This window comes from Ovis canadensis, chromosome 13, assembly GCF_042477335.2.
Source record: "Ovis canadensis isolate MfBH-ARS-UI-01 breed Bighorn chromosome 13, ARS-UI_OviCan_v2, whole genome shotgun sequence".
NCBI classification, from domain to species: Eukaryota; Metazoa; Chordata; class Mammalia; order Artiodactyla; family Bovidae; genus Ovis; species Ovis canadensis.
Window position 1 is genome coordinate 37,022,406 of NC_091257.1, and position 18,048 is coordinate 37,040,453.

General features: G+C 42.2%; 1 protein-coding gene across 2 annotated transcripts in view; it reads right to left on the minus strand.

The window, feature by feature from the left end:
- Nucleotides 1-18,048, minus strand: part of NEBL (nebulette) — a 376,628-nt gene that overhangs the window by 222,010 nt on the left and 136,570 nt on the right. For both annotated transcript variants that reach the window (XM_069547396.1, XM_069547395.1), the window contains exon 3: nt 14,553-14,637. In XM_069547396.1, coding sequence (XP_069403497.1) covers nt 14,553-14,637 — 85 coding nt within the window. The remainder of the gene's footprint in view (nt 1-14,552; nt 14,638-18,048) is intronic.

Sequence of the window (18,048 nt, forward strand, 5' to 3'; positions counted from 1 at the left end):
TAATACCTTCACAAATATTTTCACTGTATGGCTTCATTTTTTCCAACTTATCTGTAACATTTGATGTCCTCCAAAAGTATCTCTAAGCTTTGCTTCCCTGTTTGCATAGCCACTATCCTGATTCAGCCCCCTCACTTCAACATGCTGAACTTCTTTAATTTCTCCAAGCTTTGAATTTCATAAAATCCCTAAATCATAATTCTTCAACAGCTTTTTCACTACCCTGACTGGGGACACCTCCTTTCCTTCTGGAGCTTCTCCACCCTCCAAAGCAGAGACCCCCATGACTAACCGCCCAATCCCCTCCAGCTGATGTTTTTTGGATGGAGATACTGTATGGATTATGCTCACCCCTTTCTGCATGCTTTGCTCCCGTTCAGCTCTATCTCTCTGCCATCTCATGTGTCTGCTTGCCAACAACCCCTCCCCGTTCCACCATCATCTCTTTTAAGTTGGGTTCTCTAGTATTGTTGAAAGAGCCTTTTGTTACGGAACCGTGTCATAGCATGCACGTTTGAACTATTTTCTGAATTAGATTGTTCTTCAAAGGCAGATACTATGACTCTTCTTTCTGTACCCTTTCTGGTATTTAATACACAGCCCCCAAACCAACTCTACTCAATCGATGATTATTGACTGAGGGATGATGTTATGGGTGTCTAGCATCGACTCGGATTGTATATATCCTGCTGTGGAGATAAAAGGTTCTCAGACAGGGTTTTCTAGTCAGAATAGTACTAAGGTCATTGTCTACATGGTACATGAGAAATGCAGGAAAACAGTCACTCAGTTCTGCTTTTTCATAAGAACTAGCCTTTGCTTCCGTTATTTTTTGACATTTTAGATAAAAGCATTGAGGAAGAAACTGGTGTAAAGGGATAAATCTCAGATGTCAGAAAAACATTTTCAGTTTTTGATTGTACTATGAATATGCATAAATAAACCAGAAGCAGTCCAAAGAATCAAAATTCCAAAAAAATTTACATCATGTGCGCAAATCCTGGTCTTACTCCTGTTGTTACAAACCAAATGCATTGTAACCTGAAATTCTCTCTTATTTGTGTGTATATACTGACCCTAACCCTAACCCTAATTAAAGACATTTGAGTTTGACCATCAGATTTGTTGATTTTTCAAACCATTCTAGTCTTTTTCTGACCTACATTGATTTCTCTACATTCAGAATAAAATCATGTTTGGTAGTGACAATGTTGTCTGAAATTTTCCTTCACAAAACCTCCTTCAAAATGCAGACATCACTAAAGAATAAAAAGAGGAAAATAAAAAGCCATTTTGATATTAGAAAAATTCTTGTTCTTGTAAGAATATCTGCTGAGTCAAATACCTAAAAGTCCTAAAACTGAAGTAAAACATCCCTTCTTCTGTCTACGTCCCCTGGACTGGGGTCCTGAGCAGCGGCATTAACTTTCAGAAGCCTGGTAGCAGCGCACGACTCCAAGTCAATCCAACAATGTGGCAGTATGAGAAACCAGGAAATGTGGACCGATTTCTGGGGCAAAAAACCTAAGCATTCCACATGGGAAAGGAGACCGAGGATATGGGAAACTCTTGGCAAAATTCTGGGAAGAGATGCCAGGAGGGCTCATTATTTGCAGCAAAATTTGATGGAACTGGATACAAAATACTAATGTGTGTAAGAATTATTACACGGGGTTCTTAATAACAATGTGGATTTCTAGACTTTCCTTCTCAGTGAGTCTGGGGCCAGGCCCACAAATGAGTATTTTCAACACACTCACCAGGCAACTGTGATGTGGGAAACCACAATTTTGAGAGACATTAATCTGCAGATGGTGATTGCAGCCTGAAATTAAAAGACACCTACTCCTTGGAAGAAAAGTTATGACCAACCTCGATAGCATATTCAAAAGCAGAGACATTACTTTGCCGACTAAGGTCCGTCTAGTCAAGGCTATGGTTTTCCCAGTAGTCATGTATGGATGTGAGAGTTGGACTGTGAAGAAGGCTGAGCACCGAAGAATTGACGCTTTTGAACTGTGGTGTTGGAGAAGACTCTTGAAAGTCCCTTGGACTGCAAGGAGATCTAACCAGTCCATTCTGAAGGAGATCAGCCCTGGGATTTCTTTGGAAGGAATGATGCTAAAGCTGAAACTCCAGTACTTTGACCACCTCATGTGAAGAGTTGACTCATTGGAAAAGAGTCTGATGCTGGGGGGGATTGGGGGCAGGAGGAGAAGGGGACGACCAAGGATGAGATGGCTGGATGGCATCACGGACTCGATGGGCGTGAGTCTGAGTGAACTCCAGGAGATGGTGATGGACAGGGAGGCCTGGTGTGCTGCGATTCATGGGGTCACAAAGAGTCGGACACGACTGAGCGACTGAACTGAACTGAATCTACGGGAAGTGCCTCTCACTTCTTTCTCCTCTAAAATCCTTACAGTACTATCCTTTCTAGAGGTCTCTGGGCATTTCTGAGGTAAACAGGGACAATTAGATAATAGGTCCTTTAATGGAACAAAAGAAGAAACATCAAGATTTTATTACTTCGGGGGCTTCCCCGGTGGTCTAGTGGTTGAGTCCCCACTTCCAATGCGGGGGGATGGGTTCAATCCCTGACCCAGGGAACTAAGATTCCACATGCCATGTCGCCAAAATAAAGAAATAATTTTTTAATCGACTTTTTGAAAAAAGATCTTACCCCAAATTCTTAGGTTCCTACTAATATGAGAGCAGCACCTGGGCTCTCTTTCTCACACACACAAGCAAACAAGCAGATAAACAGCAGATTGAGGGGAGGAAGTTCAAATGCAGCTGCAGTCCCTGAGTTGTACAGTCAGGCACAAGCCTCAGTTCTTCGAGTCTCCCCAGCAAAAAGCCGAGTACATGACGTAAAATAGACATCCAACAAACATTTGCTATAGACCGAGTAACTTTAGAGCTGTAAGTTCACCTCTTAAGTCATCAGGGACATCCCTAGTAACCCCACAAAACTGAACTGAAAATGTCTGGTGTTACCAACTGTGAAGGAAGAAAACAATGAAATGCTAACTACATACAAGCAATTATGTTTCGAAATCACTGGTTTTTTTTTCTTTTCATATATAGCCACCAACAGATAGATAATAGAGATAGGTAGATAGATATAACAGAGATAATTGCATAAGAATGCATTAATGCTCTCATATACATTTTTTAATTATTTCAATTTTTTTTCCCTTAGTTTGGCTCACTATGGATAGGTTTCCAGAACAAACTCTAACACCCTAGTGTATATTAGTTCATATTTTTCTCCCTACATCTGCTGCTGTTGCTGCTAAGTCGCTTCAGTCGTGTCCAACTCTGTGTGACCCCATAGACGGCAGCCCACCAGGCTCCCCCATCCTGCCATACTGGAGTGGGTTGCCATTTCCTTCTCCAGTGCATGAAAGTGAAGTCTCTCAGTCGTGTCCAACTCTTCGCGACCCCATGGACTGCAGCCTACCAGGCTCCTCTGTCCATGGGATTTTCCAGGCAAGAGTACTGGAGTGGGGTGCCATTGCCTTCTCCCTACATATATACTCTTAATCAGACATATAGAAATACAGACACAGACATGCACAGAGGGAGTGTTTTCTAACTGACACACTTTTCTGTATCTATAGTTCTCACTGGGCAATATCATATGGACATCCCAAATTTTAATGGCTGCATAATATTCTTTGGTCTGGGTTATCCTAATTTATTCTACTACCACCTTGTTGATGGGCTTTCAGTTTCCAGTTTTTTGCTGCTACAAACGATGCTGACAGAGAGATCCTTGCCCATATGCCTTACATGTTGATATTTCTTTTTCTATAGGAGAAATTTCCAGGAGTGGACCTGCTGGATCAAAGAGTATGTATATTTTTAAGGTTTAACAGTTGATGCCAGACTGCTTTCTTTAAGGCAGTAACATTTCACATTTCCCAAACAGTTAATATTTTAATCAAGATAAAATTGTGCTTAGAGGGCAGTGAATCCATAACCTCTCTGTGCCAGCCTCTAGCCTCTGCCCAGCCTTTAAATTCAGCCTATTCTTCTCAGCTCCTCCCACTGGCTGACTTGACCACACTCCCTAAAACTTGGGGCTCTGATGACCTTTGCTAACTCATGAACTCCCTTTGATTTTAAAGTTCGCATATTTGTACTTCTATACCTTTTCCAAAGGAGAATTTCAATGGCTTTGATCAAACTTCCAAAGGGGTCCCATGACCCAAAAAGAATGAGGGGCCACTGCTCTGGAGTCTGCAGAATAACAAGAGGATTGGGATGTTGCTGATGACGTGATTTAATTCTCCTGATGATAATCCCCCCCAAAAGTGGATTTTATTGGAGAAGCTTTTCTGTGTCCATCAAACAACTAAAAATATTTTATCAACATTATTTTAAGAAGGAACAACCTCTACAAACAGATTACAAAAGGGCATGGGTGCTGTAGAGTTATTTTCAAAATCAGCTGAAGATCATTTCCTCTCCAATATATAGTTTCTCAGAGTAGCTGGTATTTGATCTATATAAAGGGAAAGAAAGTCGTTCTGGGCTTCCATTCAAAGAAAAGGTAAATATCTCATTGGAGAATGTGAGGGGAAGACTAAACAGACTGCAGAAAAAAAAAAAAAAAAACAACTGTTTACAGAATTTGGGAGAATATCTGTTGAGAAACTCAATAAACGCCTCTAAGTCAGGGGCCATGTCCCCCTCTTCAATACTGCTGGCTTCTGTCTACACACACCTTCACCCCAAGAGCAGGCAGTGTCTGGTCAAAGGAGGTATTCAGTAAATGTAGTTTAAACCAATAAATAATCGAAGCAACTTTTTATAGAGAATTAAATTACAGGAAGTACATGTGGGTCCTTACATGAGATTACTTTGCTAGCAAAGGTTTGAAATCAAAAATGTCTTGAATTTTCTTAATTTGTAACTAATGCCAAGAAACAATTAGAAAAGCATCTGTCTACTTCTCAAGAAAGTATCTAATTCTTCATTCTTATAAGACTATTTTATGAAATTTCTTTGTTTCTATTTCATTTCATACATTATCACCCTTATCATCAAACGGTATAAATATAATCCAGAACTGCTTAGCTGCATTATCAGGTAATAACCACTACATTAACAAGACCTCTAGCTTCTGATTTAAAATCTGAAACAAAGGATAAAGAAAACAGATATTTAAAAAAATTAAATTAACAAACTACAGAGAGAGTAAGTCCCGTCAAAACAGGTAAAGCTTTAACGATGTCTCTTCTCCTTATCCTGTGAAAAGTGAGTGATCTGCCCTCTGAAATAGGTGATATTTTGAAAAAGCTCTCATTACCTCCCTTCCAGTAATAATACCAGCTCTGTTATTCCTTTTCACCTCAGCTAGTTCCTAAAACATATGGAATGACTAAAAGACACAGGAACTGCAGAGCTCATTTACATGATGGAAACTAAGATTGCGAACGGTGCAGCTATTTCAGAGTCCAGCAGTGAATTAAATCATACTTAGTCATTTGATAACAAAAGAGAAAAGAAGATTCACATGCTCTAGTCTTACAGGTTTTCAAGGAGACTATTTTCTAAACATTGTCTCTGTAAGCCAGCTTTATTATATTATTATATATTGAATACATATATGTGTGTGTATCTGCATATTATACACATATATATATACATGTGTATACATATATTCACATGTATATATGTATGTTATGTGCATATATACACATACATATAAACATTTTACATGTGTTATGCGTAATAATATACGTAGTATATATACATACCTAAGACTTAAGTGGTATTCCTGTAGAGAGTAAAATATTCTAGAACAAAAATCCTCTCAAAGCCTTGGGGATTATCCAGTTCTAAACAAATCTTTAGAAAACATATAGAAGAAACACAGATAAGATTTACTTTGGGTTTAGTTTTAATGATTGAAAGTATTGCAGCCATACTAGAGATTTTTAAAATCTGTATAGGGGCTCTGAAAAAGGGAAAGTGGTAGTTGCTCAGTCATGTCTGACTCTTTGTGATCCCATGGACTATAGCCCACCAGGCCCCTCAGTCCATTGAATTCTCCAGGAAAAAATACTGGAGTGGTCAGCCATTACCTTCTCCAAGGGATCTTCCCAAGCCAGAAATCGAACCCAGGTCTCCTGCATTGCAAGCAAATTCTTGACCATTTGAACCACCAGGGAAGTCCTCTATAGGAACTCTAAGATTGTTTAATTAAAAATAGGATCCTTAGTTTCACTGTTCTTCACTTCTGTAGTTTTAAGTATGTGAAATCTGGTATATTTAGTTGCTTGGTGTCTAAAAGTACTGTGTGCTTAGGAAGCTAAATCTGTAGCTAAAGGGGCTTGTTAAATTTTCCTTAGAAGATGTTTGCAGAGCATAGATTCCCTTGAAATATAAACAATTTCATATTAATAGGAATTCAGAGCACCAGTCAAACAGAGCCTAGATGTCCCTTCTAGTTAGGATCAAATTTGGGTTCCCTTAACTTCTGATCTACTATCACCCTTATGCTTGATCACCAGAAATTAAGACAGGCCGGAAAGGACGAAGGAAGGGAAGGGAATTCTAACTGCTCTCCTCACCCACTAAAAAAAGTACAACCAATATTTTTGGAAGCTTAAGTAGAGATCTCATTTCAGAACACAACACAGTAATTGTTCCAAATGAAAGCTTTTTTAAAGAATGAAGCCATCACAGTCATCTTTCTGCACAGAATTTCTCAAGCCACTTTTCATCTGTACAAGGACCACGTAGAACTCCAGCAGGCAGTCCTTCTGAAGACAGTGGATGCTACAAGCAAAGTTCTGAAATAACATGAAATAATTAGACCAAATAATTTCTGGCAAAAGAACACACAGGGACTTTATGAGAGCTGAAAGACTCAGTGCGCTCATCAGGCCTACTGTGTGCTGCTGGCTACTACCAAGAGGACCTTTCTGAGTCCAATAGTGGACAATAGATTTGGTTTTGCTGATTCCATGATGAGACGGTGACCTCGGAGGGAAGCAAGGGTGAAGTGCTGGACTCAGGCCCACTCATTTTCTCCTTTAACGCCTCTGAGCTCAGTGGCATCTCCTTGGCCTCCTGCTCCCTGGGCCCCTGCTGGCGTCCTGCCGAAGACTATGGCTGGTGACCTCATGTTGTCTTCTCCCCCAGCTCAGAAAAGGCCTGCTGGCATCGGCACCATACCTGCCTGTCCGGGCTTCTCACCGAGGTCTCACTGGTCCTGCCTGCCTGCACACCATCCCTGGCTCCTGGGGCCCGTTATTCCTTCATGGCATTGCCCATGCCAGCTCCACAGCAAGCACCCTCAGCATCTCTCTACTGTCTCCACACCGGAATATCCATCCCCCTCTGCCCCACATGAGAGACTAAGACGCCGATAAACAGCACTCAGGTTCCCTCCCTGCCTGCACACCGCATAAGCCCGAGTATACCATAGAGGTGGGAGGAGGTCCGCAGGACGTCTTGCGGGGTGGTCTTCTCTGCTTCTTGCCTTTCTCCACCCATCTACCATGCCTCCCTCATCTTCCCTTTCAGAGACTTAAGCCAGAAGAGAGAGGGGAGGTCACGTTTCAGCCTCTGATTTTTTCCCACCTTCCTTCTACAAGCTGCCATGGCCAGAAGGGAAGACAGGCGTCCTCTTCACCTGGGACCATATTTCCTCCTTCTCAAAGAGGGGGTTGCTCTTCTCCTTTCTCTGGAGCCATAAGTGTGAAATAGTAGGGCAGAACACAATTTATAGAAGACAAAGATGAAAAACTACATTGATGTATTTTCAAGACAGTCTCCTCATCACAGCTGTTACACCATGACCCCAGAGCCACAATATTGATAGGCTATATATTCAAATGCCTAATTAAAGGACAAGTCATCTGCCTCTGGCCCACAGAATAAAAACAAGTAGCTTGCTGCCTGCCCTCCCAGAGAACCGCACCTCCACCCTCCAACCTCCACCACGGGCTGTGGGAATGTTGTGGGGGGCAGGGACAGGATGAGCCCAGGGTACCAAAGAACCACGCTGCTGGGACTCTGAGAACAGATGGAAAGAATATGGGTCATTTCAGGAGGATGAGGAGGAGACCAGGCTCCAATGATGAAAGGCTCTAAAACTCCATCATGACACAGCAAATCAAAACATCTTGGTTAGTTTGCTGTCCGTCACCACTGACATTTTTGCCTCTTACATCATTTTATCCAGAAGTGAAAGAGAAAAACAATCTGACTTGTGGGAGATGGTGGGGGTGAGAGTTAACATCTGCACAGCATGTTATGTTCCCTGAAAGAAATGTGCCACACCAAGTGAATTAATATTTCTCCTTTGAAGTACTGATTCACATTCAGCCCTTCCTATATGTGAAACACAATCTCTCATCATTTTCACTGCCTCGAAACCTTGAAAAGAAACATGCCGAAGCTTTTCCCTGTGAACTTTTACCTTTACATACATGAGAAAGCGCTTATTGTGAGAAATAAGAAGCATCACCGAAGGATCAGAACACAGCATCAAATGGTGAGGAATCAAAAGATGGGAACTATACAGCTGCCAAAATTAAGTTCAAAGAAAATGGAAAATTAAAAAGCAAATATGAAAGGCTTCTTGTCCGAGAGCAGTGTAATGTAAGCATTACCCACAGAAACTATCTGGAGAGACAATCTTCTGTTTAGAAGTCTGAGCTTGTCAGATGAGATAAGGAATGGTAAGAGGACCCAGCAAAGAGCAACGGATTGTCAGCTAAGATGGCAAAGTGGGAAAAAAAGAAAAGAGAGAGAGACACACTTAGAAATGGGATCCACATCTGGGCAGGAGGCAGCAGGCCACTCGGAGATCCCATTATGTATCTGTCTGCTGAGAAGCACTCAGGCCTCTAACACCCCGAAAATGTTTTTAAACATAACTATAATACACACTGCTCTCTCTGCAGCTCTTGTCACAGTTGCAATTTTTCCTACGGTAGTTAACGTTTGTTAATTTTTTATTATCATCCTCTCCTCTGCTAGACCATAAGTCTCTGGAGAGTAAGGGCTTTATCTGGTTTTGCTCACTACGGCATCCCCAATATCTAGCACAGAATTTGGCATATCCCTGGTGCTGGGTGGCAAATGAAAAATTCAGGTCAAATTTCTGATCGGGTGAGAACCTCTGGGGTGAGATTTGACAGACATACAGAGGATGAACTCCAAAATAGCCCTTCGGTTTTCTTTCGACAATTAGTAATGTTCCTCAGTTATGGATCCGTTACTTTGAAGGAAGTCCATCCTCAATGATACCTTATTAAAAAGCAGTTGCTACCTGAGGGGAGTCTTGCGTTAGATAATAGTTTAACAACTTCCTGGATGGTTAGATGACAGATAACTGAGAGAAAAACCCTCCGGAAATGGAAAACAGAATTAGGAGACACAGAAAGGTGCCAAGGGCAAGCTAGAGAAAGAGAATGCTGGACACAGCCTTACCTCCTTGACCTTCAGAAGTATGTATTAGACACATGCCTTCATTAATTCCACAGAGATGTATAACTATTCCCTAGGAAAAAAAATCACGCTACCTTCTCACCTTCCTACTATCATATATCCTGTTCCCGATGCACCATGTTTTGTATGCCTCCACACAAACATGGAAGATTAAAAAAGAATCATATGTCTCTTGTCTGGAAAATCCCACGGACGGAGGAGCCTGGTGGGCTGCAGTCCATGAGGTCACTAAGAGTTGGACACGACTGAGCGACTTCACTTTCACTTTTCACTTTCCCCGCATCAGAGAAGGAAATGGCAACCCACTCCAGTGTTCTTGCCTGGAGAATCCCAGGGATGGGGGAGCCTGGTGGGCTGCCGTCTATGGGGTCGCACAGAGTCGGACACGACTGAAGTCACTTAGCAGCAGCAGCATACATATGTCATAAAATTCAATCTTCAAATAAACCTTGTGTTAAAGATACCATACACATTTTAGAGAGAAAGAACCAGATGCAACAGGTCATAGGTGTTATCACTATTCCTTTACTTGACCTCTACAATCTCCCTCCTAAACATTTATATCTAGCTCATCCTCTGTCATTCAGCAAACCACCATAGATTTCTACTGCTAGTCTCTATTGGGTATGAATCTGTTGTGACAAACTGCAACTAAATAGCAATGATACCAAATTTATGTTAATATCACAGTAAGACATTAATAAGAGGATAGTGTCCCAAACTGCTATCCTCACATTGTTTTGAAATTTTCACTTACTTCTGTTGAGAAAAACTTTAAAAAGATGCTAACAATATTAAAAACTAAAATCCAAAAATGATTTTTAAAAAATCAACACAGATGACAAAATGAAGGCCCAAAGGTTCCAGAATCATTCATAATTGATTCATCATCATCTTCTATTTCATCTTATAAGGACTCATAAATTATGCACACTCCATTTAAGAATACAGTGAACCCCAATTCTCCATTATTTTCAGGACTACAAACAACTAAGTCAAGTGGGAAAGTGTCTTTGTTTTAGCGTTGATTTTCAGAACTCAGCCCCACAGAGGCCCAGGGTTTCCTAAGACACTCACCCTGAGGCCCTGGAAGCAGAGGATGGGGAGAAGCAGAGAGAACACAAGGAGGGGAGTTTGCACCCCCCCTTCCCTTGCTTCAGCCACATCTGTCCTGTTTTGCTCTCTTCCTAGAAAGACTTCCCGTCAAAATTCCATTTGAAGAACAATTTCCCCAGCTTTAAGAAGTCTTCAGACATCCGATGAGTTCAAAACATCTGTCCATTTTCTTCCACTAAGAATATTCTACATAGCCCAAAGAAAAAACACTTGCTACAACATCACGTGAAAATAAAAAGTTAAAAAATTCTCTCCTAAGGGGCCTTTTCACCTGAAGTTTTTTAAAAGCTTAGGGACTGCCCAACTTACAAAAAGTTTGTGTTCCAGAAGTTTCATTTACCAGGCAAGTCTTTGGAACTCAAGGCTCACTTCCCCACAAAAAACAATGACATTCTGCTGTCTCAAGGCGTGCAGAGAAAGCCGGATGCTCCAGAGGTAAAGTACAATGTTACTAATACCACTGGAAGGAAAGGTTTACATTTCTGCGCCTTATTGAATGGGTTCCTGCGGGCCAGTGGGGGTGCCTAACCTCCAGTTCTGTTATTTCTTGGAGGCAGTTCATCCTGTGAGATGTGATTTCCAGGGCCATCCATGTCCACTGGGGTCAGTGGCTGGCCATGTGGGCAGGCACCAGTCATCTGCAAGCTAGCTAACGCCTGCAGCCACTGCCTGTCACCAGTTCCAAAAAGCTAACTCATGGTTTCCTTGTTTATTCTCTGGTATTTCATATCATTTTATTATGACAATTGGCACCTAATACAGATCCCCAAAAAGCTTGAGAGGATCTAACACTCAGGCAAAAAAAAATGGGGGCTGGCAAAATTCATAACCCTCTCAAAAAGAGGACAGAGGAGAAAAAAAGAAAAAGACAACAACATGTAACCATAAATAACTTCCTAAGTTGGACTGCAACGGCTTTTGTTTTTCCTTCATTTTGGCTCATTTGGTAAGCTAATGAACTAAAAGAAAAGGATTAATTTTAACCAAACAATTACAAAGGATTTCAGAATTTCAAAACTCGGAGTCATGAACAGATGAGTAACGTGACTCATTTAGCATCACAGGTTATCAAAACAAGTAAATAAAATATTAATAACCAATTTTCCACCAAAACTGTTGAGCCATTCAGAATTCTTGATACCAAAACTCAAAGGACATGCTCTACCACAGAATCAAATCATTTAATACGCTAACTTTAAATGAATTGCCAGTCATGAACACTACCATTAGGGCAGGTATCTTTCCATGTCTTTGCAAAAGGTAGAAATACTCTAGAAGTGCTTGCATCTCTCACAAAGAAGGAGGGGAAAGAGAAGAAGGGGGAGGGGAGGAAGGGGAGGGAGAGGAGAGAGAAAGGACTTCCTCCTATGTGTGACGTTTGCACTTTATGCAAAATTCCACCCTTACATACACTGCACTACCAGCTGGCCCCTCAAGTACTTGCTTACACATCTCCTTTCCTAGGCGCTCTCCAAGTAATGTGACCAGAGTACTGGTTGAGACTGGACACTTGGGGCTCACAGATCCAGGTTGTATGTCAAGTTCAACTCCTTGCTGTTCGAAAGGGCAAGTTCTCTAATCTTTAAAGGTTGACTGCTTCCTCTAAAGAGGGATAATAATAAACTCCTGTCTCATAGGGCTGTTTGAGAGGAAATGAAGTAGTGCATGTAAAATTATGTGCCCTGAATGCAGCAAGACTGAAGATGATGATGATGATGGTGATTTTCCTTCCTTTCCTTCCCCCACACCTAGCACAGTTCCTTGCACATAATAAGTAGTCAACGCATGCTTCTTGAATCGAGTTGAACTTCTCCATGCTGTCTGTCTGATGAAGTCCTACATTTTCTTTCTGGAGAAGATGATTTTTGAGGAAAATCATACAGAAAATCTGATGCCTTCACCTGACCAGTACTTGGAGACCACACAGCACTTTGTACCTCCCTCTATTAACTGACCCGCCAGCCATGAACTACACTCATGCTCTGCCTTGTTTGCAGCCTGCTACCTACGTGACGGAGAATAAAGGCAACCCTTCATGAAACTGTGAGCTCCTTTTTCCTTTTGCTTTTCCAGAGTTAGGCATGTGGTAGGAAAACAATAAATGCTTGTTCCTGGACCAAGTAGGTGGCATGTGTAGCCACTAACTGAACCCAAAGGGAGAGAGGTGCTCTCTCAAGGAAGGAGACAAGGTTCATATCAGATTCTGTGTCAGCCTTCAAGTTCCATTCAGACCCCGCTCTAGCGTGAAGCATGACCAGACCAAGCCATACTCATCCCTCCCCTTCTGACTCCTCACTGTAAATGAAACGTGCTTGCTTGAGTGGAGGGGAGAGCATGCTAGTCCTATTTCCTCAGACATCCCATGAGCTCCGGGAAGGAAGGATTAACTAATTATAAATGCTTTTGCACATAACAAGGACATGTAACAGGAAGGAAACAAATATTTGATTTCTTGATTTAGTTCTGTTTTCCAGTGTGCTCGTAGTACTTCTCCAGAATCATCTAATTAATCCTAACTCGAGGAGAAGAAAGGCATATTGGATCTGCACAGACGGGAGCCAAGTCCTGGCATCCTCTGTGGTGTGAATGAGCAAAGGGGTGTTCTTGCCGGCTTTGCAACAGTGCCTCTCTTTGGCCGGCACTCAATTTTTTGAACTAATGGCTTAGCACACAGAAAATTAGCATTTTACATAAACCAAAAACTAACTGCCAACCAAGTCTTCATGGCATTGTTAACCAACAGTAAACTGTACTCTGAGTTTTTTTTCCCATTAATTAAGTGGACTGAGAAGTGGTCCCAAGTTCCCCCAAAAAGAGGGTGAAGGGAACTACGATCTCCCCTGTGATCAGATAAACCTGCATGAACGTAAAGTAGATCCACTGCAACTGAGAGCTGACTACTCTCATTACAAACAGCTACAACTGACATTTTCAAAAAGTGTTAGCTAGACCCCCTTCCTCCTTCACAAATTCTTCTCTTCTCCCTTTTCACATCGAGGATTCTCAGGGACCTTGGTAATAATCATCGGCCTCCACAGTCATATCATCATTTGCTAACTTTTCAAAATGCTTTCACGCCTAACTACTCATTTGACACCTGCAGCCACCCTCAAGACAGGTAGGTAAGATCAGATAGACTGTCTCACTTTACACAACCACAAAGAATGAGAGTGGCTGGCCCAAGGTCACAACCAATCAACAGTGGAAGGGGGGCCTCAACACAGCCTTCCCTCCCCGCTCCTCAGTGTTATTCTACCTCGATGCTGACCAGCGGGCTCTCACGTTAGCCACCGAGCATCGTCCGACACCACGGAGGCAAGAAAACTTCGCTGAGTGAAAGTGCCCTCGGTTTCTCAAGAAGTGATTGCGTGTCCCTGAAGAAAACACTGTCATTCGAATCCCTAGTCTTAACTGATGTGTTTCTCCATATTGGAGGCACATTTCCATCCAAAATGGTTGACTGGGAGCCAATCGTGGTGTTCTAATCTTTGTTCATGCTGTCAGAGTGACATATGAAAGAAAGATGAATAAAGTGACAGGATGAAAACAAAGCTAGTGGCTGGTGCGAGATACACAGACAGGGTGTTAGCCCCACTCTCTCTGCAACTGGGTCAAGTTCACACCTCTTTTTCCCCTACATATGCAGTGTGGAAAAGCTATTTATAAAATGTTTTTAAATATTTAGGACCAAATAAATCAATATTGTTGGAAAACACTGCCTCTGACCAGAACTCATTTACTTGCCCAAGCCCCATGTGGATAACAGAACCAAGAATATCAGGGTGATCCAAGACCAGGAATGAAACAGACGTTGGGCACTTGCTCCCGGAATGCCCGCCCAGGCTCGCTTTCAGTCTTCACACTGGCTGGTGACCTGGTGTGAAGAGTCCAACAATGGAACAGTGGTCTTATGAATAATATTAAGAATCAGTAGCAAAAACAGGCTTTTCAGAAATTACCTGACTCTGCAATTCACTTTGCTGCTTCAGGCGAAGGTTTTCAGGTGTATCTGCCACCGTGGTGAAGGACTGCTTTGGGTAGTGTCTGTGGAGACATTTTTTTAAAGAATATAATTAAAATATTATGACAGCAAACAATGTTTTTACCCCAGTCATTTTATTCTGCCCTTCTGTCACAACGGCAGAGGTGTCTCTCCTCTTAGGTAAGGTCCTGTCTATCATGGATCCCAAGCCCTCCTCTGTTCTCAGGACCCTCTGTGACCCACTTATCCCCACTGTCTCCCAGAATTTCACCCTAGGCTTCTCTGTGAGCTTCTTCCCGTCAGCACCCGAGCACGCACAAAGCTTTCCTGACTCCATCTTCCCTCCACCCACACTACTTGAGCGTGAGGTTCCAGAGTTCATTCTTTCCCTTCTGCCGAACTTCCTGACAAAGAGGCCTCAACTCACTGTCTCTGCTCATCTCTTCCAACTCTCTCATCAGCGCTATGCATTCCAGTTCCTGTCTGCAGACACTGCTCTGGTTAAGGTCACAACGGCTTCTGGTGGCATAGAGGATCCCACAGACACGTCTTGGTCTTCCTCTTGCTTAGCCTCTCCTGATTTGAATTGTCCTCTTCCACTGGTGTCTCTGTCCCCCCACACTCCTGGCCCGGCCCACTCCTGGCCCTTCTAGCTGTTCCTTCTCTGTCTCTTGGGACTCCTCTCTGCTCATCCTCCTTCACAGTTCTAACAGGCTTTTCTTCTCTTAGTGATCTTCAGGGTGATCTAATTTGTTCTCATAGCTCTGGGTACCCCTGATATCATGCCAATCACTCCCAAATCTACATCTCTAGCCCAGCTTTCTCTCCTGTATTTCAGACCCACTGGCATTTCCACTTGTGTACAGCCCATGCTTACCACAAACTCAGTCTGATAACCAACAGTCCATCACCCCACTACAGTCCCAAAATGAATTCCTTCCCCTGCGTTCTCTCTTTCACCCATTAGTCTGCAGCTGTCTACACCAGAAACCTGGGAGTAACCTTGACTCTTCACACATCTAATTAATCCATTGCCAACTCTATTGATTCCATCTCCTAAATATGTCTTGATTCTATTTACAGCTCTCTGTCTTCACTGAATCTTTCTTTAAAGTCCACATTTATCTTTTAGGTAACTACCATGCTTGCCAGTCTTGCCCTTCTAATCCAACTCCCCAGAGCAAACTTTCCAAAATGCCAACCTGATCATCTGACTCCTCTGAATAAAACCTTCCCAATGCTTCCCACTGATCAGAGAAAATAGTCCAGCCTCCCGTCCACCAAGGCCTCCATGGTCAGCCTTCTGCAAACTTCTCACTCACACGCCACGCTCTGGCCGTGGAGCTCACCCTACTCTTTCCTACCTCTACCCCGACATGGTTCTCCCTGGCCAGGAACACCCCACTTCTTGGTTAACTCCTCTTTATCTCTGAGTTCTCGCCTTAGACTGCACTTCCTCGAAGAAGCCTTCTGGTCTCACAAATGTGTCCTGGAATGTACTCTTCATCCCATTATAATTTTTTTCATATTCATTTCTATGTTCCTATTGACATAACTCTGTCTCACAGTACAAGGAAAGTCCTGCGGCAGCAAGACAGGCTATCTTTCCCTTGTCAGAGCACACTCCACATCTGTCGGAGTCTGTCTCAGCATGAATATGATTTCAATAAATATTTGTAGAAAGAAGAAGAGACAGGAGGGAAGGAAGGAGAGAGGAAGGGAGGGAGGGAGGAGGGTAAGAGAGAGAGGGTCAAGCTATAAGACCATAACTCATGGCAGGCTACAGAACAGCTTCACTGCATTACATCATATACGATGGCGTGTATGCAGGCACACAGGCCCTCCTGGTGGTGAAGTGAGGGCGTCTTCTCCCACGTGTGGCTAAGACATGAGTAAGTGCCTCCACTCCCTATGCCCAGCTGGCACGGAGGGTACATCTGGCTCCTGTGACTCCATCACCAGAGAAGCTGAGGAGCTCAGAGCCATCCCGCAAAGAGCTCCCATCCTTCCACTTCCTTCTCCGTGGACCCTCTTCTTGGTAATGCCCACCCTCCATCTCTTCCTGCAGCTTCCCAAAAGTCCTCTAAGCCTCACTATTTCACCATAATTTCCTTGCTTTTTAGAGCAGATACAAACCTACTTTAAATTTGTTCACGATAACTCAGGGTCATTTAAATAGACATGATCAGACCATGGTACAAAACAGTAGTGCTTTCAAAGTTTACAAAGGTCAGGATGGCCTAAATGCCACGAGATCGCTTTTATGCCTGTTGACTGGCAAGAGAGTATTTCTCATACACAGAAGTCAGCCTTCCATGGTCCTCTGCCTTTCTGGTTTCCTTCTTCTAACCCAGACTAAGAAGTAGAGAGCAGTCAAGTTTAATGAAATGTTGGTAAAACTAGAGTTACTGATTCAAGTGAGGAAGCTGTGATAAGGCAAGGTCTCCCCTCCTTATCATGAAGTCATAGACTTGGTATCAGCCACACGGGGGGCTACTACAAGGATTTTTTAATTTATTGAAGTACAGTTGACTTACAATACTATATTACTTTCAAGCATACAACATAGTGATTCTTTATTTTTATAGATTACTTGGGAGCAACTGTGCTCCAGACAGGTGAAGCTCAACAGACAACTTCAAGGTGGGTGTTTCAGAGCATTTGCAACTCCACCTTGGAAAGCTGAACTAAACTGGACTTAAACATGTAGCCACTATGTATGTTCTGCTATACGTTAAAGCTAAAATAACAACTTGGCATATTTCCTTTTTCAAAATACATTCTGCAAAATAAAGTTTCACAGAGATTTTCAGGACTTCCATAATGTTTAATTCAAAAAGTGTATGTATGTATTTTAATGACTTTTGAAACTGTAATTAAAATCTACTCTCAAATGTGTTACAGAAAGTTTAACCAGTTGAAACTGTATTGTACTTGCAGGTCAACTCAGTTTAGGGGAAGATTTGGAGGGGACAATTTTCGCCTGCCATGTATGTTTAATTAAAAATTATGTTTTAAACACAAAATAACTATTAAACAGAATTTTTAAGGAAACATAATTTTAAAACTAAACAGAATTTCTATTGAATAGCATCCCAGTATGGAAAAATGAACTGGCAGTGGGGGGCGGGGGGGATTCAATCTGGCATTTGGTCCATACTAGGCAAAAATGTCTACTTGGATACTCACAAAACATCACTTGTCACACTTATCTCTCAATTTTAAAGTAACCATCTCATGAAAATAATCTACTCTCACCCTTTGACTTTATAATGGAAAAAGTGATAGATCTGAACTTATACCTGAATGTAAATAAAATACCACTTTAATATGTTTGAAATCAGCAACCCAAACTAAGTTCTATTTGAAACAAGGTTTTACACCTTTGAAAAGAAAACAAACTGAAAAGCTTCTACTGTTTTTCTTTATTTTTTTTAAAGAGGACATACTCTGCTCACCTGATAGCCAAAACA